The sequence below is a fragment of the Falco biarmicus genome, chromosome 6, assembly GCF_023638135.1.
Source record: "Falco biarmicus isolate bFalBia1 chromosome 6, bFalBia1.pri, whole genome shotgun sequence".
Classification (NCBI taxonomy): Eukaryota; Metazoa; Chordata; class Aves; order Falconiformes; family Falconidae; genus Falco; species Falco biarmicus.
In genome coordinates, this window is record NC_079293.1 from 79,959,390 (window position 1) to 79,981,535 (window position 22,146).

The 22,146-nt window shown below is 44.1% G+C and overlaps 1 protein-coding gene across 1 annotated transcript; it reads left to right on the top strand.

Annotated features, from left to right (window-relative positions):
• The first annotated feature begins 58 nt into the window (after nucleotides 1-58).
• On the top strand, nucleotides 59-21,845 carry TAF5L (TATA-box binding protein associated factor 5 like). The gene is made up of 5 exons (XM_056343819.1): nucleotides 59-281; nucleotides 5,249-5,393; nucleotides 10,194-10,298; nucleotides 13,137-13,861; nucleotides 19,898-21,845. Exons 2-5 carry the CDS (start codon nucleotides 5,252-5,254, stop codon nucleotides 20,693-20,695), a joined length of 1,770 nt encoding a protein of 589 aa, XP_056199794.1. The 5' UTR covers nucleotides 59-281; nucleotides 5,249-5,251; the 3' UTR covers nucleotides 20,696-21,845.
• Nucleotides 21,846-22,146: the final 301 nt, after the last annotated feature.

A 22,146-nucleotide genomic window follows, 5' to 3' on the forward strand; every position in this document is an offset into this window, starting at 1 on the left:
GCCGCAGGGCGCCTGCGCGCGGGGCGGCCCCAGCCCCGCTCCCCCCCCCCCGCGCCCGCCCGCCCGCCGCGGCGTGTGTCAGCCAGCCATGGAGCGGCCGCCGCCAGCCGCCGCCGGCCCCCGGGCAGCACCGGCCGCACCAGCGCCACCACCACCGGCACCCAGGGGAGGCGGCAGCGGCGGCGCGCCCGCCCGCAGCGCCTGGCGCCGCTGGGCGCAGTGACAGCGCCCCCTCGGCACCGCCGGCCCCCGCCTCCCGCCGCCGCCGCCTGCGATGCTCAGTGAGTGGCGGGGAGCGGGGACCGGCGCGGGGCTGTGGCCCGAGGCCCGCAGGGGACGGGGGGGCAGCGCGGGGCGGGGGGGGGGCGGTGCCGGCCGGCGGCGGGAGCGGGCCCCGGGCGCCCCGCCGGGCGCCTCGTGGCGGAGGCCCGCAGGCCCGGCCCGGCCCGGCCCGGCAGGCGGCTCCCGGGAGGCCGGCGGCCGCGGGCGGGGGCGCGGGCTCGGGTGCGGCCCTCGGGGGCAGCCGCGGGGGGTCGGGGGCGGGGGCCTGCCCTGCGGCTGGGGGGCGGGGGGGCTGCGCTCGTCAGGGGCGGGTTTGGTTTTTTGCCCAGGGTGGGCTCAGCGAGCTCCTTGCCGCACCGCTTCCCTTCCCATCTCCTTTTTGTTAATTTTTTTTTTTCAACCTGACAAGGGAAGACTTTCGCTTTCGCCTCCCCTCGGCCAGCGCTCCGCAGCCCCCCGCCGCCCGGCAGGCAACACAGCCCGCGGCGCCCCGGGCCGGGCTGGAGCTCGGCGGGACCCCGGCCCGGCCCGGTTCTGCGCGCAGGGCCTGGCGGCGGCTCCGCGCCCGGGGCCGGCGGAGGGCGGGGGGCGGTGTGTAGGGGGCAGGAGCGAAGCCGTGTCCTGCCCAGGTAGCGCAGAGGACTTCAAAGGCATGAAGCAGCAAAGGGGTGAAGCAGCGCGCTGCTTGGCTCTGCCTTCGCACGTTAAGATGAGGAAAAAAAAAAAAGCAGCAACACTGAGGAATTGGCAGTGCTTAATCCGTGAGCCGAATCTAGGGCCAATGCGGATGGATGCAGGGTTTTCTAAAATCGCAGCGGTTTCTTCTCAGCCTCTTTGCTCAATCGCCACTGCTCAGGCCAAAGCCACCTCTAGTTCCTGATACCTGCAGCACTTTTCCTATTTTGCACCACCACCACCACGCTGCGTCTCCATGTTGACCCGTCATGGTTACTTGCCTCTTTTTCTGAATTGCAGCTGCTGCATGCGTGAAGTCCCTCATCTCTAGGTCCACGGTTGTCTTCATATTAGTTTAGCCTTCTCTTGTTTATTCTGAAATTTTGTAACTCTTAGATGAATTTAACGTCACAAAATTAAAAATTAGGTAATCTAGAATTGTTGGTAGGTCCTAAATTTCACCTGTAGTGGGTGGTACTTCTCTGCCTACAACTGAAGCCTGAAACACTGTTCTCAGTAGATGGTATTCAAAATATGCTTCTGATGATTGTTTTATTGGTTTTTTATGTTTTATAAGATTGCTTGTCCTTGGTTCTGCTGTGAAGCTCACTAGTCTTTCCTCAGTCTGTTGGAAGGAAGAGGCTGCTGTCCCAGTGTCAAGACAGGAACGCACAATCTTTAAAAGCAGCATTTCCAATACTAGTTTCCAGGCTCTTTTTCCTGTGTCTATACTGGTAATGTTTCAGGGCCGTGGAATCTGCCTAAACCTGTACCTGAGATGTAGCATGGGCAGGAAATTAATTTCCTTGGCCCAGTGCTTAGTACCCAGCTAATTTCCAGCTTTTCTAGGAAAGAGGAACTTGTGATGCGTTTTGTATCATCAGCCGCTCCTCTGGGTTTCTTCAGTGGTTTTGGTTCCTCAAAAAAAATTAACCTTTTTTTTTTTCTTTGGTGCTCCGATTTGTGACACTGCAGAAGGTGCTGCATTGTAGCTGTGCAGACTCCCAATGTGTTCTTCTCTTTTCCCTTATGTATTTTGCTTATCAGTAAAAATGGTTAATGGCATTAGTATTTATTGTTCTCTGGCTGTTTGAGAAGAATGAAGCAGCTGGGACTTTTGAGCAACTGTTCAAGCTTTCTGCAGGCATGGACAGGGAACGCTATATGCTTTTCAGTTTGTTTCATATTTCAATGAAATTATTTTCATTAATTATAGAATGGGTTGAGTTGAAAGGGATCTTAAAGTATCATCTAGTTCCAAGCCTCCTGCCATGTCTTAAAATTGTTTGGAGGTTAAAATGGCAGGATTGTCCTTTTTTGCCTTTAAATTCTGCATCCCTGACCTGTTGTGAGCTGGCTCAGCTTGAACCCAGCTAAAGGCATTTTTGCAGCCTGTCCTTATGTTTATTTTATGATGTACTTTGATTTTGAGGGCTTGATAAAGAATATTTGTAGGAATGTTGGTTTTGCTTTTCTTGCACTTTTCATGACTGCTTTCCCTGCTCCTTGTGACATCACTCTTTGTAGTGCTGAGGGTGAAGTATAAAGGCAAGGTGAATGAAGAAACAAAGACCTGAAATGAAAGTAGAGGTGATAGTGTGGCTGCCAACGGGTGTTTCTCGGTGAAGATGCATTTCCTGTAAGGTAGTTCCTGGTCTGTCACCTGGGAGTAGGGAAAGATATCTTGAGGTACTTAACACCCACTACTGTGACTGCCCGGAGAAGTACAGAAGGTATGGGAAGGGAGCAGGAAGCTGTACAGATTGCATAAAGCAGCTGCGAACACTGCCTTACTAGCCTTGGCTGAAGAAGTGGGGCTTCCCTGTTATCCCCAAAGCTCTGAAAAAGGTCAGATTTGAATCAGCTGTCAGTGACTGCTCCTTTCCCAGGCCCTTCTCTCTTGCTGTTGAAATGTCTGTTCCTTGTGTTAGAATTTGAGACTACTGGATAATCTACTGCTTTTTTTGCCTATCATTTAAAATTTACTGTTTTCTCTGTTGGTCATGTGCTCACTCAGCAGCTTGAAAAGGCTGATCTCGGTGCTTCTCGTGTTTGTCACTGTCATTTCAAAGGGTCCTCTGAATCCTGCATCTTCCACACACCAATTCTTAGTTTCTCTGATCCATTATGAGTTTATGAGGGGAATTATCTGTAAATGTATGCTGTGCCACAACGAATAAGGGTTTTCCCACCAAATCTAACCTAGTGCAGACTGATCGTGTAACTGAAGCAAAAAAGTATGGGCAAGGATATTTCTAGGTGCTCTCTCTTTGCAATTGAACCACAGACCTGAGGCTGATTCGCACAGTTCTGACTGGCTAAACCACTTCAGAAACATCTAGTTGAATCTGTTCCATGCCATTTTGGGAGTGAGTTTCTCTTGGAATAGAAGCCAAATACAACCGTCTAGATGCAAACAGTTTTTAGACCTGAATTAAGCATCTATGAGAGCATCTCAAATACAATTAAGTTGCTACCTAAACTTACGCTGTGTGGCAGACCACGTGCAGAGGCGTTAATGTGGTCCTGGGCAGGTCACTTGTGCGTGAGTCCATGCTGCTGTCTGAAATGCAGAATGGTAACATAATACATCGTGAAGTTCAGTTAAGGGTTTTTTTTAGGAGGGGTGCTAAGATGCCGGTCCAGCCCTGTGTCCTCCCTTCTTTGTGGTCTTCATTAGAATTCTGTCTGTCTTACAGTTCTGTGCAGCAGAAAAAGCATTATGTTTGAGACAAAGTCTCAGATATAATTTCTTCAGTTGCAAGGAAGGTGAAAAGGAAGTTTGCTTTTGGAGTGGAAAAAGTTGTGGTTGAAACGCAAGATTTTAATGGTGCTATCTGGAAATGCTTTGAAAACTCCACACCTGTTGATGCCCCTTCCCCACTCTCAACCATTGCTTCACTTGTGAGAACAAACGGAAATCAAATTTTTAAGGTTTTTGCCAAAGCATATATGGGTTTGCAATTCCGCATGTCTGTTTAAAGTAACTTTTGCTGAAACCTTGCATCCCCATCTGCTTGGAACTTCACAGAGGGCTTATTGTTCTAGCAGCTGAGATAAGCACTAAGTGTGTGTGCATGGGTATTAGAAAAGGCTCATTTATGGTCATATTTTTAAAGCTGTCATTTTGTTAGAAATGCGGTTCTTATAAGGGGGGGAAGGGCATCCTTGTCTGTCTCTCTGAGAAGTTGTGTTTAATCAGGTTTAGCTACTCAAACCAGAAAACCTGTGTGCTTGTAAAACGTGTGCAGGTCATTGATAGTGGGGCTGTAAGGTGTAGAACTATCTTAAGGCAAGCTTTACCTATTATTCTGGTAGAATGAAACTGTTGCTTAGTTCTGCTTTTTTTAAAGCTCTTCAGGTTATCTAAACTTTGGTGTAAAATAGATGGCTATTGCGAAAGGTTGGTGGCAGTCAGGGACGACTGAAATAGCAAGAGAGCTATTGCATTCATCTTACTGAGGCTCTTTTATTACAAGCCAGGGGCCAAAAGCTAGCATCGGGCTCCTTTCAGTATCGAGATACTACCAAGTGGTGTTTGTGAGGATGGCTTTCAAAATTTGTATAAAGGAAACATCAAAGGATTATTTTGAATTATTATTTCCCTAACTTTTGTAGGAGGGAAATCTGGATAGATGGGGGCAGGTGAAAAAGGCAGAAAACTCTGCTTTTGTTTTGATTGACCTGGGTATTTTTCTGGGGGCTTACCTGACTGAAGTGCCAGAAGTCTGGCTCTAACCTTTACGTTCAGGTGATAAGCTGTTGCTTTCTAGGCTCCCCAAGCAGGTATGCTATATAAAGCATTATGATTCTCAAGTTTCCTTCTTTGTATATTAATTCCTCATTCCCTTGACTCTTCTGGAATTGTTTTGTTGGTTGATCAAACATAGGAATCAGAAAACAACTGGAAAATACCCAAACTGCTACTATCAAAAATCAAGGAGGAGAAACATTCCCTTTTTAACGAGTTATTTTTAAAAAAACCAAATGCTTCAGCTCACCACTGTGGTTTTAGTCCAGAATCCTCAAAAGTATTTTTGATTCCTCAGTGAAATTAGTAGAATTAGGCAGCAAAATACCTTCAGGGATCTGATTCGAAGTGTCTAGTTACGCCTTAGTACTGAGAGGCAATCGCCTCAAGGTTTTGTTTCATACTTGAGTAATGAAGTTGTTTGACTTCAGCAATGAAAATACTGAGCCGTTTGTTTTCTATCAGTTTTAATACAGCTGCGGTGTATGTTGATCTCAGTTAACTACACAGAGCCTCATCATCTCTTTCTTTTCTTTTGAGGTCATGAAACGCGTACGCACAGAACAGATTCAGATGGCAGTGTCCTGCTACCTCAAGCGCCGTCAGTATGTGGACTCAGAAGGTCCCCTAAAACAAGGGCTGAGGCTGTGTCAGACTGCTGAAGAGATGGCAGCTAATCTCACAGGTAATCCTATCGTATTTCCCTTGTGTGCTTCTTGGCAGAGTTGTGACAAGTTGAGTGTGTATACGTGAATTTGTCTGCACCTATGGACAGCTCTCCTTCTGAAGTAAAGACACTTGCCAGTGTGAAGTTGGTATGTTACAAACGTTTGAAGAATGGAAATGTGGGTGAAAGTGTAACAAGGTGAGATTTGTGGTCAGTGAAACAGCAGGCTGAAATACCAGGTCAGGGTAGAGAAAATGTGTCTGTTGTATCCCAAAGAACATGAAGCCTGGTGAGCATTGGTTCTTTGGGTCAGAGGTGAGAAGAACCTACATAAGGAATTAAGTAGAAGCAGGAAAAATCAGTTGTACCTTTGTATTCCAGGAGAGCTGTATCACGTGAAATGGAGGTGGTACAGGCTGTTTCTTTTTCTGGCCCAGTCAGCTTTCTAGTTGTGAAAGCTCTGCTCTGTCACTTTTGGGGGGAACAGGGGGGGACTACCACATTCAATGGATGAGACAGTTGATTCTCCTGCATGCTCTTTCTCCTCTTTCTTAAAGTCTTCTGAATCCTGTTAAGCTATTTTCTTTTTAAATCATGTCTGTGATAGTCTTCATTGTAATTATTTTTCTTACAACAAACTACGCTGCTGCTTGAGTGCATACAGATTTTGAATGGACGTAAGCAATGTGGAGGTTATAAAAATTAAATTTACTTGTGAAAGTAATAGAAAATAAATACTGGGCCAACCTTTCGGTGGAAGTGCAAGAAGGAAATACTTTCTGTTAATGAAACTGTTTAGATCATGACAGCATCTCAGGCAAAGAGTGGTGGATACCTTAGTTACTTGCGGTACAACTTGATTTGACAAAACATTTGTTGCAGTATAGCTCTGTGCTTGTAGCTAGATAAGATTGGATGTCAAAATAGGTCTTCCCACCTCCAGAGTATACTGCCATTGTTATAATCCAAATACGAGTGACTTGTGGGTAAATGTCCAAGCTGATCTCTCAGGGGCCTGAAAGCAGTTGTGTAATGTTTTGTTAATGAGAAGTGACTTACATCTTCTTAGTGTTTTTAATTTCCTTGCTCTTTTCAAAGTAATTATCAGAAGTTTGTTGTGACTCCCTGAAATAATACTGGGGGAGATAGGGAAGGAATGAAACCGAAGTAAAATGCTGAATTGTTTTTGATGGGCAGTTTTATGGGAGAGGTGAGTAGAAAGTCAGCGATGAAATGTAAAACTTGGGACCAACTATACTAGGAGGACACAAGAGTATCTGAAGTAGGAGACATGAATTGGATTATAAGCCCTTGCATTTGCATATGGCATCATGGAGAAAAAAAATCTTTTTACCTTGGTAAAGAGTGTGAATGAGTGTTTGATTGGATTTTGTCTTTTTACTAATCTTCCACCAAATGTTATTACTAAATTTCTTCTTATTAGTCTGTATCCTCTTGCCAGTACAAGGGTTTTGTGGCGGGTGATTCAGAACTTAGTCATCAGTTTTCATTAGAACTGAAAATGGTCTGCTCTCATGTATTCAGCTACTAACTCCTCCTTGTCAAACATGCTTGTAGTAAGCTGTCAGTATGCTACAGTTCCATGAATGACTGTTGAAAAAGAACAACCCAGCTTCTTGTTATTCTGACAACAGAGGCTGAAAATACTTTCTGCTGCAGTCACCTTAGTTTTGCAAACTGAATAAAAACTGGCCGGATTCTAAAGCCTGCGGTGCTTTATTTTGGGGAAAGCAATCAAACATTTTTTTCTGAAGTTGTTTGTGCTTGTTCCTTAACCTTGCTTTTTCTGTTCAGCTCTTTTCTTTTGTTTGGCTTTAAATTAATGGAGTTGCTTACTTCTGTCTTCAATTGTGTGATTTCTTCCTTCATAGTGAAAACTGTCCTCTGATTGTGGTTTTAAATAGTTTTGGTTTTCAGTTTTACCTCAGCATTTTTTTTTGTCTTCTTCCAGAGTCTCATCAGTTCAGCCCTCCTCCATTGCTTCATACACATGCTGTATCTGTACAGCTCTGTTTTCACAGAATCATAGAGCAGCCCAAGTTGGAAGGGACCTCAAAGATGATCTGGTCCAACCTTTTGTGGGAAAGGAAGCCCAGATGACATTATCTAGCACCCTGTCCAATCACATCTGCAGTAAAATACAGCACAGAGCTTCCTCGTGACTATCCCATATTTCTGTAGAAAACTAGAAGAATATTTGAGGAAAGAATGTGTGACTAAGGAACAGGTTCCTCCAATAATGCCCGTAGTATACTATCAACATATAGGACTATCTGAAATAATGTAAAATTATATGTCATCACACTCATGTAAAAGAGGAATCAGTTGCTGTTAAACAGTGTTTACAGTAGTCCTGCATTTGTTAGCTGAAAGCAATGCTGCTTGTAGCCAACACACAAGACCAGGAGGGTACTGCCTGAGTTAGGAGTAAGTTCCTTTGAATTTGCTATCAGGTTGCATAGCTGGCTGCGAGTACTGGAAGTGAAGTCAAGGAGCAGAAGTTTCCAATAGATGTTCTTGTGACCTCTGGGGAAGGTGGAAAATAAACTGTGGTGAATTTATTAATGTGTGGGAAGGCTTTGGTCAGTGTTTTATTTCTACAAGGAGAAAAATGCGCTTGAAAATTTACTCTAGTTTTGGAATCAGTTGAGCTCTTGATCTTTTTTGCAGTTCTGGTTGGTGTAAAGTTTTGGGAAGGAAAAGAATTAGAATTTGAACTTGTTGTAACTGGTGTGTAGGGTTTGTTGGGATGGGAATGAGCTCTAGCATCATTACTGAAAGAGCAGGGCATACTTGCCTGATGATTACCTCATCAGACTGTTCCAGCATAGGTAGCCAAAGTTGATGTTCCTCTTTCGGAAGCATGAAGTGTATCTTCATTTTGGAATTAAATTGTTTATGCAGAGAAAGTTGAATAAGTGGCACGGAAGGAGCACTTCATAAAGCCAAGGACAGTAAGTTGGGCTTGCATGCCACGAGCTAGGTGGCAAGTTGTTGTCATTCTTGCTGACATGAGGCCACCAGAACTCTGGGGAGTTGACACTTGTATATAACCCTGTGACACAACGTAAAAGGCAGCCCTCACATTTCTGGTTTTCTTTGCTCTTACAGTGAGTAGTATGAGTGACACTGAAAACTCACTAAGCATTTTTTAGTTGCTATGTGTGCACCCATGCAGTTTACTTTCTCATGCTAAATGGTGATTATATTCATTTTTAAGTCAGAATAGCAGAATTTTTTACTCCAGCTGTTGAGTAATACTGGTATGTGAGCCTGGTGTTCTTACCAGTTTTGAGTTTCTGAAGCAGCCAGGCTGTAGAAAGTGCAGTGTTATCTGTGACTTTTGGCAGATTATATTTGTTTATTTCTAAACTGATGGGAGAGAAGATAGGGTATTGGTGCTGGAATCTGTATTTGTTTTTTCCCGTGAGGGGATGATGAGTACAGCCCAGCTCTCTGTTTCCAAAGCCGAATTGAGCTTGCCCTGGAGAATTAGTAAAACATAGCTCATGTATTTCCCTAAGCTCCAGGAAGATAGACCTGTGTATTACCAGGGAGAGAGTGAGGGGAGAATAGCAACAGGCTGCCTGAATGCCATGTGCTGATCTCTTTTAAATTAGAAGCACTGAGATGAGCTGGAGGCTGGCCTATCTCTCTTTAGCATGTGAACATTTTATGATGTTGTTTATAGACTCCCAGGGCTGTCAGACTGTGCATGAGTCAAATGTTGGAACAGAAAATGATCAATCAGGAGTAGGGAGGCAAGGCGGGGGGGGGGGGGGGGGGGGGGGGCGCGGAGCGGGGAAGGGGCAGGGGAGACTGGAAAAAGTTGAAGGCATTAAGAGTGATGAAAATGGGTTTTGTGGAGGGGAAGTTATGCATTGGGAAAAAAAGTTGGAAAGGAGAACAGTGAAACTCCTTGCCCTTCTGTGTTCTTCTTAGAAGATCTTTGAAGTTTCTAATCAGTGGTATTTGTATATGCTTAGGGTATGTTGGTGGGTGTACATAAACTTGCACAAAGATCCCTGTCGGATTCAGAGAGATGAGCAGTAGAGCAAAGGTGTCTGGTGCCAAAGAAGGAGAAGCCGATTCTCTCTCTAAATAGTTCAGAACCACTTTTATCAGAGTTGATACTGGTTCTGAAAATCAGTTTAACACCATCTTAGGAGACCGTAACAACTGGGTTTGTCAGATGCCAACTGTTCTTTATTGCAGAATCCTCAGGGAAGAAGACACATTTTGATTAAAAACTTGTAAGTGTTTGCTTAGAGAGTCAGTGTGTTTCCACCACCACTTCTGGGAGACTGATAAATGATGATGACTGCGATGAGGAATTTGAGACTTGGGTAGTGGCAGACCTTCTGTCCATGATGGTTGGTGGGTCTCACTAAAAAGAAACTTTGTCTTGGAGAAAGTTGTAGATTGCTTTCCTCATCTTTTCTGAGTGCGAAGTAGTAAAACTGCTGAGTATCTTGTAAAACTGTTAAGAGATCTATGATGGTGTGATTCTGAATTTCTTGGGAACTGAAGGTTATGTTTGAAATCATAAAAATGTATTCTGGGGGGAGCAGGTGAGTTGCTGAGGTTTTTAGAGGGTGGTTTTTTTGAAGCTTTCAGTGTACTTTCTCATTCGTGTTCTGTCTAGGTTGTTAATGCCATGTTTAGATGCTTTGGACTATGTCATCCCAGGAATGTCATCTTGGTGGCTGCGTTGGATTTTATGAGAAGCTTTGTTTCCAGACACACGTGTAAAACTCCTTAAATCCTGATCTAATTTTTACTTACTTTATTTCACAGTCCAGTCTGAATCTGGTTGTGCCAACGTTGTGTCTGCAGCTCCCTGCCTGGCAGAGCCACAGCAATATGAAGTACAATTTGGACGATTACGCAATTTTCTCACAGGTAAATATCAGGAAGCAAGGAAGAGGAAAGTAGCTGCCTTTTTTGTCATTTCAAGGAGTAAAGGACAATATAATAAAATTTATATAATCACGTCCCTAACAATCTTTAGATTTCTGGTTTTGAGGTTGCAGTTACTACAATCAGAAATATTTGATGTTTTGTTGTCTGACTGCTGCTGAGTACCTTTGGGTTTTGTAGATCGCTGACTGCCCGTTCTTATTCAAGCATTTGACATTTGTGGATCTTTTAGACAACAGCATATATATACAGGACGAGCAGGAAGATTAGAGTGGTTTATGTGAAAGGCAGATAACTTAGAAATTAGTGTAGTTCCCTGCTGTCTCCTAGTTTAGGGGTTTAATTTTATTCATAATTGGCTTATTTTTATGGTGGTCTAGAGTTTTAAGGGGGAATTTGTTCCCTTAAATTACTGGCTTTGAGACTGGAGGTGTATGACAGAAAGTAAAAAAATACTCTTGTTCCGTAGTGTAATGCAGAAGACAATAATTATTTTTCTTTTTATAGTTTTTTAATAATTAAAATAAAAGCTACACTTGGGAATGACCTTATTTCTTCTATACCTCAAATGTGGGAAGAAGAGAGCAGATAGGATTTTTAGAGAATGGTACCAAGGGAAGTGAGGTTGCCACTCCTCCCACCTTCAGGCATGTCTGCATTTGTCCAGCGTAAGGATTTGATCCTAGTGTGTGTAACACTAGGATTAATATTCCTGATAGTTGTTCAAGGGAAAGGGAAGGAGGCAGACAGGAAGGCAGAGGCAGAAAATAGTGAAGTCTTAGCCTTGCTGCCTAGAGCAGTTCAACACCATTGGCCTTCAGTATTGGAAGTAAATTTTTATGGTTTAATGGATTTTTGAGAAGTATGATTGCTCTGTTGAGTGATCTAAGTGTCACTTGAGGAAGCGCTGTGCATGGTTTTGGTGTTCAGGTGAACTGTTTTCATCTTTTTTATCCCTCTTGCTCAGTTTTGGGTTCTTGCACGCATGAACTGCTGCTTTTTTTGCAAGGGAGTAACTTGCCAGGCAGCCATAAGGCACACCAGGACGCTTCCCATTTCTGTGATGCCTGTCCCCAGGGGCACTGAGGAGTGGGCAGGGGACTTAAGACCACTGAGTAGTTTAGGACTTACTCTAGAGGTCTCTAGTTCAATCAGCTGCTCAAAGCAGGGCAGGATCAGAGTTTGATCAGGTTGCTCAGGGCATTGTCCAGCGAGGTTTTGAGAATCAAAAAATGTGGAGATTGTTCTGTACCTGGGGGCACCAGCTGCAGGGCTGATCAGGTGGATGAGAATTTTCCTTGCAGCAGCTTTCCTGTTGGCCTTTCACTTTTACTCTGAGGCTGGCTCCTTTTTCTCCATAATGACTCACTAGGTACCGAGGGCAGCAGCTGAATACCCCTTATTCTCCACACTAGACAGACCCAGCTCCTGTAGCGTCTCTTCATATGTTCCTGGGGAACATTTTCGTCATTCCTGTTTCTGCAAACTTCCCATCTCTTCCCTTTTCCCCCCCACTGCAGAGTGAGGTCCTTCCTCTTGTTGCATTTCTGGACCAGAGCACCTTCAAAGAGAAGAGCACCTGCTTAGCTGCTTAGAGCTTTTACTACATATGACCACTGGTTTCACTGGCTTTGGCTCAGTTTCAGTAGGTCAGAAAGGAGAATGATGGCTAAGTATGCAAATACATGTGTGTACACTGCACACCACACAGACTTTGTGGTTACTTAAAGAGAAATGGGACAGAGGCACAGTATGGACCAGAGAAAGTCTGGAAGAGTGCTCAACAGGAGAGGAAAAATAACCTGATGGAAAGGGGGGGGAAAGGAATATGCATTAATGAGTGACAGAAGGGAAGAACAAACTGAAAAGAAGCAATGCTGTTTAAACACCAGCAATGCTGTTTGAGAATCAGCAATGCCTATTTTGTTCCAGTAATGTGGACCATTTGGTTCTCTGGTAACTCGTTGTTGTGGCCCTGTATGTTGCCATGGTGTTCTGCAGCTGGGCTCGGCTCCTTACAGCTCTGCAGCCAGCTGAACATGGCAGGAAAACAGCCCCAAGAAGCTGGAGAAGGAGGTGGGGTGGAGCTGTTGTACCGATTAGCCTCTGCAAGGTACAGCACAGCCTAATTGGGAGATTGTTACACTGTGTACTGGGAATTACTGCTGGGATTTGCCTTGGCAGAGAGAGGGGAGAGAGAGAGAGAAAGCATGCACATGAGCAGGCACAGAAATAAAACAAGAGCGCAGCACACTGCAGTACATTTTGGAAACCAGCTTCCCTTTCCCTGGAGACAAATCAGTTCCATCCAAAGCACCACATGCAAGTTTTATCGAAGCTGAGACGGAAAAAAGCCACCAAAGTTAAGGCCCACACAAGCTGGGTATATAATGATGACTGAAGCATGTTAAATACTATTTTAAGTATAATGAGTAAATTTTAAAGGCCATTTATTGCAATAAACAGAGGGCATAGTTTTTCTTCTTAAATAAACAGGAGAAAAATTCAGCTGTCGTGTTTTATGAGGTAGTATTTTAATAGCTGGCCCACACTTAAAAAGGGTTTTGAAATATCTGCATTTTGTTCTGACAAGGTGCCTCACTGACTTGAAAATCTCTATTCAGATCTGTAATAGGTACCATGTATCCCATACACAGGTGACAGAAGAGGTTCACTTAGATGCCCCAACAAAAGTGTTCTTTTGCTTGCTCTCTGATGCTACTGTCCAGGCTTTTTGCAGTAATTGTCCTTGTTCTGTTTTATTCCCAGTAGAACGTGGATTGAGAAATCATTCAAAGTTTGTTGCTTTTTTTTATATAGATTCAGATTCACAGCACAGCCATGAAGTGATGCCTCTTCTGTATCCCCTCTTCGTCTACCTCCATCTGAACATGGTCCAGAATGGCCTAAAAAGCACAGTGGACAGTTTTTACAGCCGCTTCCATGGCATGTTCCTGCAGAATGCCAGCCAGAAGGATATCATTGAACAGTTGCAGACTACCATGACTATTCAAGATATCCTGTCCAACTTGAAGCTCCGGGCTTTTCTGGACAACAAGTATGTCATCCGCCTTCAAGAGGACAGCTACAACTACCTTCTTCGCTACCTCCAAAGTGATAACAACAACGCCCTGTGCAAAGTCCTGACCTTGCACATTCACCTGGATGTGCAGCCCGCCAAGAGGACTGACTACCAGCTCTATGCTGGTGGGAGCTCCTCACGCAACGAGAGCAACGGCCTAGAACCCAGTGATGTGCCAGCTTCCATTCTGCAAAATGAGGCGGCGCTGGATTTACTGCAGGACAGCATTAAACGTGTCAAGGATGGGCCCCCTTCCTTAACGACCATCTGTTTCTATGCCTTCTATAACACGGAGCAGTTGCTGAACACTGCAGAGATTTCACCAAATAGCAGGCTGCTGGCTGCTGGCTTTGATAATTCGTGTGTGAAGCTGTGGAGCCTGCGTTCCAGGAAGTTAAAATCTGAGCCCCACCTCGTTGATGTGTCCCGCATCCGCCTGGCTTGTGACATCCTGGATGAGGAGGTCTGGATAACCTTCCCCCCACCCCCTCTTCCCCCAACCCTTTCTGTCGAGGTGTTTTGAGCATTGCTTTGTGGAGTATCTAATACTGTCTTAGGGGACTGTGAGGCTGTCCTCAACCTGCCTGCCTTGCCACACAAATTTTATAGCTTGCTTGTGGCCTTGTTCTTTCCTGCAGTGGTTGTAAATAAATACTGCACCAAGGTGCAGTGAGTTTGTGCTGGGGTCATAGTTTGTTAGTCCTAGGTGCTGATCTTCCAGCTGTCCTTGAACAGACGACAGTACACAGATAGCCCAGTAAGGGCAGATGACTAGAGAAGGCACCCTTTCCTGAGGAGCACGCAGCCTTCTTCTGGATGGGAAGATGAAACACAGAGATGCAGGCAGTAAAAACACTGTGGTGAATGAAGACTAGAAGGAAAATGGCTCAGAACACCGTATCAGAAGGGTGGAGAGCAGGGGAGAGATGCAGACAGAGGAAAATAAAGACAAAGTAAGGAAGGAGCTAAAGGAGACTGGTCTGAGGCCTCTGGAAGAAGGAGAGATGCCTAAGTGCAAAATTCTATTTCAGGAATCACTTTAACCAGAGGTGAAGCGTTGGCATGGAAAAATTATGCAAAATGGCTCTGCTAAGGAACCTGCAGTGTAGAAACTTCAGAGGCTTCCCACTCGGGAGTGCTGGAGACAAGGACAGGGATGTGTGTGCCTTCACATGCCAGGCTAGATAGCATCTTCTCATTTACTCTTCCCCCCTCCCCCTTTTTTCTATTTTGCTTTTTGCCTTCTAGTCCCACCCTTCCTCCACTCTTGCCAGAGCTTCCCACATAGCATCTTATATTTGGTTAGAGACTAGAATTTGTGACTCTTCTCTTGTTTAATCGCTTCCCTTTTGCGGGTGGGGGCAGCGGGAGCCCCCAAAAAAACCCCTCATTTGCTCGTGTTGACCGTTTAGCAGGGGAAACATCCTTTTTTCCACTGTTTTTTCTTCTCATAAAAATTACCTAGTGGCAGGGTTCTGTTTATTTTGGAAGACTGAAGAGAGCTTTCTGTATGCCAAGATCTATGGTTAGGGATTGCTTTGTTAGTCAGCTTGAGAACTAGAGGCAGGCATCCAGGTGAGATAGCACAGTGGCATGCTCACTGCTTCCCAGGTTAACCCTTTCTGCAGGGTGAGCAGGTAAGTGGGTCAGACTAGCCCAGGATAGAGCTAGGGACTTGTTTTCATTATAAGCTGCAACAGCTCGTAGGACATGTGACTGTGTATTGCCTGTCATGGAAACCAAAAGTCAATAACCTGCAACAGAGGAGAACTTCTCTGGTAGATCAGCAGGTCACCTCCTTTGGCTCCAGACTATAGAAAAGTGAGATATTGGCAGGTTATCAGGAGTGTGTATTAGCTTTTTTTGGCACGTAGGCACATACTTGCATATTGTACGTGTGTTATGAAACAGCCGTGGAAGCTTGAGTACAAATGGCTCTTGTTGGCTGTTTAATATTTTCTGTGTCCTGCAGTATTTGTGCACAGGTCTAAAACCAGAAACTGGTCAAAGACCAGCACGGATCATACTCATCATTGCCCTGAATGACTTCCAGCACTGACAAAACAAATAGCAAACTGATCAGGAGTTCAAAGTTAAAGGAGGACATCAGCCTGAATGCATTGCTGGTTACATGTCCCAAATGCAAACGAAAGCCTTTAGACTACAAAGGAAATAAATCCCAGTGTCTGCAAGCCCTAAGTGAAAATACACAGGCACCCACAGGGTCGCAGGTGGGAACAGACCAGCATCCACTTGGGTGCCATGGGAGTGGAAGCCACAGATACTAAGACAGCTCAAACAAGACCACCCTGACCACGCTGCAGCTATAGTAATGCAGCTCAGTGTGAACAGGGGCTGTTTTTCAGACTGTCACTGCAGTCTGATCAACAGCAATGCACAGCAATAAATCTGATGAAAACTTTGACAAAGATCAAAAATTCTGAATGTGCTTTCGCATTACTTCAGTGAGTTCTGTAGAGTAACTTGTGAGGATGTTAAACTTGATTGGGTTTTGTAAGGTTTCTACATGTTGCTTGTTTCGCTTGATGTCTGTATAGTTTAATTAGCTTTAGATACTGTATTTAAATAGTAGTGCCTGAAATAATTATTCTTCAGCTTGGTTTCTGATTTGCTGCAAGCAAATAGGTCTTTCTGTTTATGAAGATACAGAAGTCTAAAACTGTGCTAGTTTCAGTGGATCTCGTTCAGGGTGGCACTAAAACTGCACTACTGGGTTTATTAACTCTTTTTGTGTATATACATAGATATATATATATAAATGAGGTTGAGACTTGGCAAAAGTGTTAAGAGAACGTAATTTTTTCCTAGACCACGTAAAGCCTTTGCGTCACTAAGGACAAAGTTGTCTGCTCGGTGTAGTGAATATTGCTCAGTGTGATGCCCCCGTGCACTTCACCAGTGTTGCCTTGCTTCTTGGAAACACAAGCAGCTTACCATTTTGAGATAAAGTAATTCTGTTTTCTTTATAGTAGCATCTCACAAATGTCACTTCATAATCTCTTTTACTTAAGGTCCAGTACAAAAATGCAGTTTTGCAGCTGTGAAAATGGGCGTATTGTCTGTCTCTTTGCAATTTTCCCATGCTCATGGCTGTACTACGTAAATCAACAACAGAAAATAATAATCTCTGTTCCAAGCCACAAGAGTAGCAGCCTTTAAATTCTGTGAAAACTAAGACTTGACCATATTCAGTTCTGCTTCTAGGATTCTGCTTTTTAAGTGGCAGTGGTCCTTCAAGTGGTAATGAGCAGGGATGATGCTGACACTTTGGTGGATGGTACGTGGGAGGGAATTCTGGAAGGAGCGATAAGAAATGTCCTGCAAAGACAGCCCATGGTATCTACTTCTGCATCTTTCCCTGCTAGGAGTTCCCTACTATAGGCAGATAAGAGATCTTTCCCTTTTGACATCTTAAGAACACTTGCAGGATGAGAGAGATCACAACACCCAGGGAAACCTGTTACTAGTTAGAAAAAAAAGGAGGGGTGGGGTGAACTTTTGTTTTGTTTTTTCGAGGTTATCATTGTTGCTTTTTCAGGCTTACTCATTCCCTTGAGGCTTATGCTGGGTGGAAGATCAAGATAATTTTTGTCAGCTAGATAATGTTTGCTGCTCACAAGGTTAAGTGCATCAGCAGTACATTTTTAAGGGTCCAAATGACTGTCATGCAAAATCCATTGCTGATTTAAGTAATAGCTGAGGAGTTGGGCAGTCTGTCCGTAGGTGTACCATTTGGAAAGTGTCCTGTGTAACCAAACATGCCAACGTTTTTGGTCTTTCCAGTTTCTTAATAACATAATTTTGGGGATTCCTATACTTGCTCAGGAAGTTTTCCTGTTCACTGTTGAAGGGTAAATTTGTTTTTTTAGGTTGTTTTAGTAGTATTAGTAGGTGTTCTAGTTCTATCCTACTACTTAAAATCTGTTTTGATAGTACTTATTTTCAAAATGGAAAATTCAAACAGTAAAAGTTAGCTTTTAGTGTGTGTGGATTTAGGTTATTGATTAAAATAGGCTTATGTAACTTAATTTCTTGTCCATTCCAAGGAAATACAAATTGTTCATGCTAACCTCGAGCAGCAACCGTTTCAGAAGGAGCTAATTGATATCTGGGTAGTTTCCAGTGGTATGTTACATCCAGGAAATATATTCAGTGTGTGGAATTGGAATCCTGAAAAAATACTATGAAGAGGGATTTCCTGCCTCCCTGCTGATTTGTAACACAGGTTGCAACCTTCCTATAGCTGCTGCAAATACATACCTACATGGTAGTAGCTGTGGGATGCAAGGAACACCGTGTTTGATCTGACAAAGTAATGAAGCTTGGTTCTGCAAGGCAGTAATTTAGTGGCTGCATTTCAGCTGCTTTATTAATTCGGTCAGCAGACTTGGATAGGGAGGAAACAGAAGAATTCAGCGACGCGGAGGCGTTATAGGCATACTGGGTTTGGTGAGCTATAATACAGTGTGCAGTTGTTATATTAAGTGGGTTTCAAACAGAAGTCGAAGTAAGACTTGCAACCTGTGACTGTGTAGGAGCGTGGTTTTGAATGCTGCAGAAGGCATTGACAAATAAGCTGCTACTGTAATACAAGAAGAAGAGTACATGCTTGTAAGAAAGAGTATGTGCTTGCAGGCAGCCCAAACAGCCCTGTATGAATTTGGAATCACAAAATTAAGTACCTGGACTTGCAGAATTTACAGAAACTATAATACAATATAGGTAAGTTAAATGGGCTTCCACTGGTAACTTGTCAGGAATCTTATGGTCATAATTAAATAGTATAAAATGCTGCAGGTGTCAGCCTCTCTCCTTTAATGTGGTTAACAGCCTAGAGATGCTGTGGATTCCAGCAAGAAAAGGTCTATCAGAGGTAGAAAAAGCAATTTGAATAAGAATGGGGCTTTGCATGCTAGAGCCTGCAATTTCTCTCTGCCTTACCCTCCATAGCAGAGATGAAGTTGGCTCCCAGCCATATCATAAAACTCGCATGGGCACAGACTACTCTGAAGAGAATTAACATTGCTAAACACAGCTTGCTGCTTACTACTCAACACACAGCTGAGATGGAGAAAGACAGCGAGCTAGTTAGCTCAGACTTTGCTCACTTCTGATGTGAGATTTGAAACCACTGGAGGAGAAGGGCTTTCAGGACTACTGTTAAGTCTGAAGCAAAACTGTCTGTGGATCCTGAGGTCAGAGGGACGGGAGATGTCATGTCAGCCAAGAGAGCTGCTGATGACACACTGGCTTGTACTGGTCGTCAGCAGTCCAGCAGCCCTGGGGAACTGTGTTTCCTCTCGGGGCAGGAAGTGCTCCTTCTGCAGGAAACGGGCCAGTTGGTGATGATAAAAGTTAAAGGGGCTGCTCACAAACAAAAGGGCGTTGTGTTATATTTGATGTGCACAGATTGTCTGTGGATGAGTGTTACTGGTTCAGTACTGAGGAAGAGTGTCTGCCTGATAGCCCCAAGGAAGGGTGATCTCAGGCTGCTTACACAGGTGCACCCCAAGCCATGGTTATCATGCACTCTGTCAGTGAGACCTCAGCTTGTCAGGCAAGGACACTCTCTTGAGCTGAGATGTGTTGAAACTTGTAGCCTTTGAGTGTTGAGAGGTGCTACTTGAGTAGACTCAGAGGCTCTTACCCTCCATTGGTAAGCACAGCTCACTGAACGGTTTTTAAACATGAAAGCCTTTACTTGACTATTTGCCCTGGTACTTGAATTGGAGAATTACAGGATAAAAAGGTTTCCAGTGCCATCGTTTTTGTGTTCATTCATCTTCTACCCAAAAACAGATCCTTTGACCTAAATAAGCTGCATACATTTGCTGTTCTTGAAGGATGAGGATGTGAAAGCCTCCTGACGGAGCTTGCATGGAGAAATAGGTATTACAGGTTAACTGGGTTTCTGTTCACATGTGGGACTAAAAATGTCCAGCATTTTTGTCCACCTTGTCAAATATGCTTTGTCTTTCAGTCTCCTGCCTTTTAAGATATCTGTGTTTCTTTTTGTCTTCTGTGAGATTCACTTCCAATAATGACCACACCAAAGAACAGACACAAAGATCTGTTTCAAGATCTTAGCTAAAAGTTTGGTTGAGAGTGGATAGGGAATAACATACGTTTTTAGCAAATATCCTAATATCATAAAATATCATAAATATCATAAAATATCCTTTTTTCCCCTATTTGCACATAGTACCAGGTTAAGATGCCTTCTGGGGTAAGCATGAGGCTACCCAAAATGAAGATAAAACCTTTATATAAGTCTTATCTTGCCATCACTTTCAGCATTGACCTAGATGTAGCAAGTGCGCTAGCAATGTTTGTGCCTCAAGAGTTGCACAAAACGTGCCATGTCTAAAATAACTTCTTCTGTATTAACATCCGCCTGTTTTCCTCATGGTGGTTCCTGTATTTGTTGAACAAATAAACATGCTTTCCTTTCTTGTTTCTTTTTCTCCTCCCCAACCAGGAGGAAGAGGACGACAGCGCAGGCACAGAAATGAAGATCCTGAGAGGACACTGTGGACCTGTGTATAGCACGAGGTTCCTTTCAGACAGTTCAGGACTCTTATCTTGTTCTGAGGACATGTCCATCAGATACTGGGACCTTGGGAGTTTTACAAACACTGTGTTGTACCAAGGACATGCCTATCCTGTCTGGGACTTGGATATTAGCCCCTGCAGCCTGTACTTTGCCAGTGGTTCCCACGATCGCACTGCGAGGCTCTGGTCATTCGATCGGACGTACCCGCTGCGAATATACGCAGGCCATTTGGCGGATGTAGACTGTGTCAAGTTCCACCCCAATTCCAATTACTTAGCAACAGGCTCCACGGACAAAACTGTGCGCTTGTGGAGCACTCAGCAAGGCAACTCAGTGCGTCTTTTCACAGGCCACCGTGGCCCTGTGCTAGCACTTGCATTTTCTCCCAACGGTAAGTACCTGGCATCAGCGGGTGAAGACCAGCGGCTAAAGCTGTGGGACTTGGCATCAGGAACTCTTTACAAAGAACTGAGGGGCCACACGGACAACATAACCAGCCTTACTTTTAGCCCCGATAGTAGTTTAATTGCTTCAGCGTCGATGGACAATTCAGTCCGGGTCTGGGACATTCGGAACACTTACTGCAATGCCCCTGCAGATGGGTCTTCCAGTGAACTGGTTGGTGTATATACCGGACAAATGAATAATGTACTGAGCGTACAGTTTATGGCCTGTAATCTTCTTCTAGTGACTGGAATTGCACAAGAAAATCAGGAACATTAATTATTTTTTTTTCTTAGGGAAGTGGGTGGGTGTATTGAATGCCAGAGTCCATTGCAAGCTGAGATTACTGACTGTGAAACACTTTTCTTCCTCTGTCCCCTTGAAAGGCATGTTCAGAGTGATGCAAATGCTTTAAAATGTCTTGTCCACAAAAGGCCTGTGCTGTTGAATGGAATAAGGAAAAAAGGAGAACTGGTAAAAATATGTATGCATTCTAATCTTGAACTTGTAAGGATGGGGACAAGGGGAGTAAAGCCAGTAGCTTGGGGAAACCAAAAGCCTGGTCCAGACAAGTGAAACTGCCAACCAGATAAGCTGCTGACCTGCACTTAAATATCTTGCATTGATTAATGGGCACATGTTACCTACTGTTAACTGAGGCTTGAGTGTGTGGAGAACTACTGGCCCAGTGTGTTTTGTTTGTTTTGCTTTTGTTTTCCTGGTATTGCAGAGGACCAGCATCTTAAGACCCCTCTATTAAAAGAACATTATCTATTTTCTAAGTGATAGTGTCCTAAATATTACAGCTCCCTAGAGCACTTCTGGAATATTTTGGACTAGCTAAAGTAGAAAATACCATCTTTCTTTTTAGCGAGGGGATGGAAATCTGACCTCAGTTGGGGCCCATCTCTGCATTGTCGTTTGGGTTTGGTTCCTGGTACTAGCTGTGATATTTGTATTTATGTTCCATTAATTAGGAATCTTTCTGAATCTGGTTGCACTGTGTTTTGAGGATGGGAAGACAGTGGGGGTAGAGCAGTGGTTTTAAGGGTAATAAACAACTTGCTTTGTCTGGAGGGAGGACACAGTAGAACTGAAGCGGCTGAGTTTGGACTCCTAATGGAAATGAGGCATGTCAATCCGCCACTGCACCTCACAGAAATATTTCCGTAAATGGAAATTGGCAGTCTAGGGAGAGGGAGACAGGGAGAGACAACATACAAAATGACATGGGAAAAAATAGTATTACTAAATTATTGTGCATAAACAGAGGCAGCTCTGCCAGTGTTGGATTTTTCTCAACATGTTGCAATATCAGTTTCATGAACACTTTGTGAGATAAGTCATCAGCATTTACAACAAGGATCTGCAGAAAAAGCACGTTCTAGTTTGTCATTTGGAGAGATTAAATATTTCTGCTTTCTGGAAAGAGTTATTTTGTATTTTGTTTTCTATTAAAAGCATTTAGTTTAAAAAAAACAACATGGTTTTGTCCCTTTCTGGGAAATTTGCTCTGACTTGCATGGGAAGGAGAGGTCAGGAGCATGCTTCTCTGATGCTGCTTGAGCCAGAGCCCACTTGGCACTTGGAGGCTGAGTCTGGTGGTCTCGCTCACTCGGTGCATGCTGTTTTAATAACCCCCTGCTTGCTGTCCACGGAGCTGACTTGGCAGGTCACGGAGCAGGGTGTTGACACAGCTTTGTAGGTCAGCTAAAACACACGGGGAGGGT

Bases quoted from the DNA above. Each gene is read 5' to 3' on its own strand.
- TAF5L (XM_056343819.1), top strand. From the start codon at position 5,252: ATGAAACGCGTACGCACAGAACAGATTCAGATGGCAGTGTCCTGCTAC. The intron at 5,394-10,193 runs GTAATCCTATCG...TTTATTTCACAG, and splicing joins GATGGCAGCTAATCTCACAG to TCCAGTCTGAATCTGGTTGT. The intron at 10,299-13,136 runs GTAAATATCAGG...TTTTTTATATAG, and splicing joins ATTACGCAATTTTCTCACAG to ATTCAGATTCACAGCACAGC.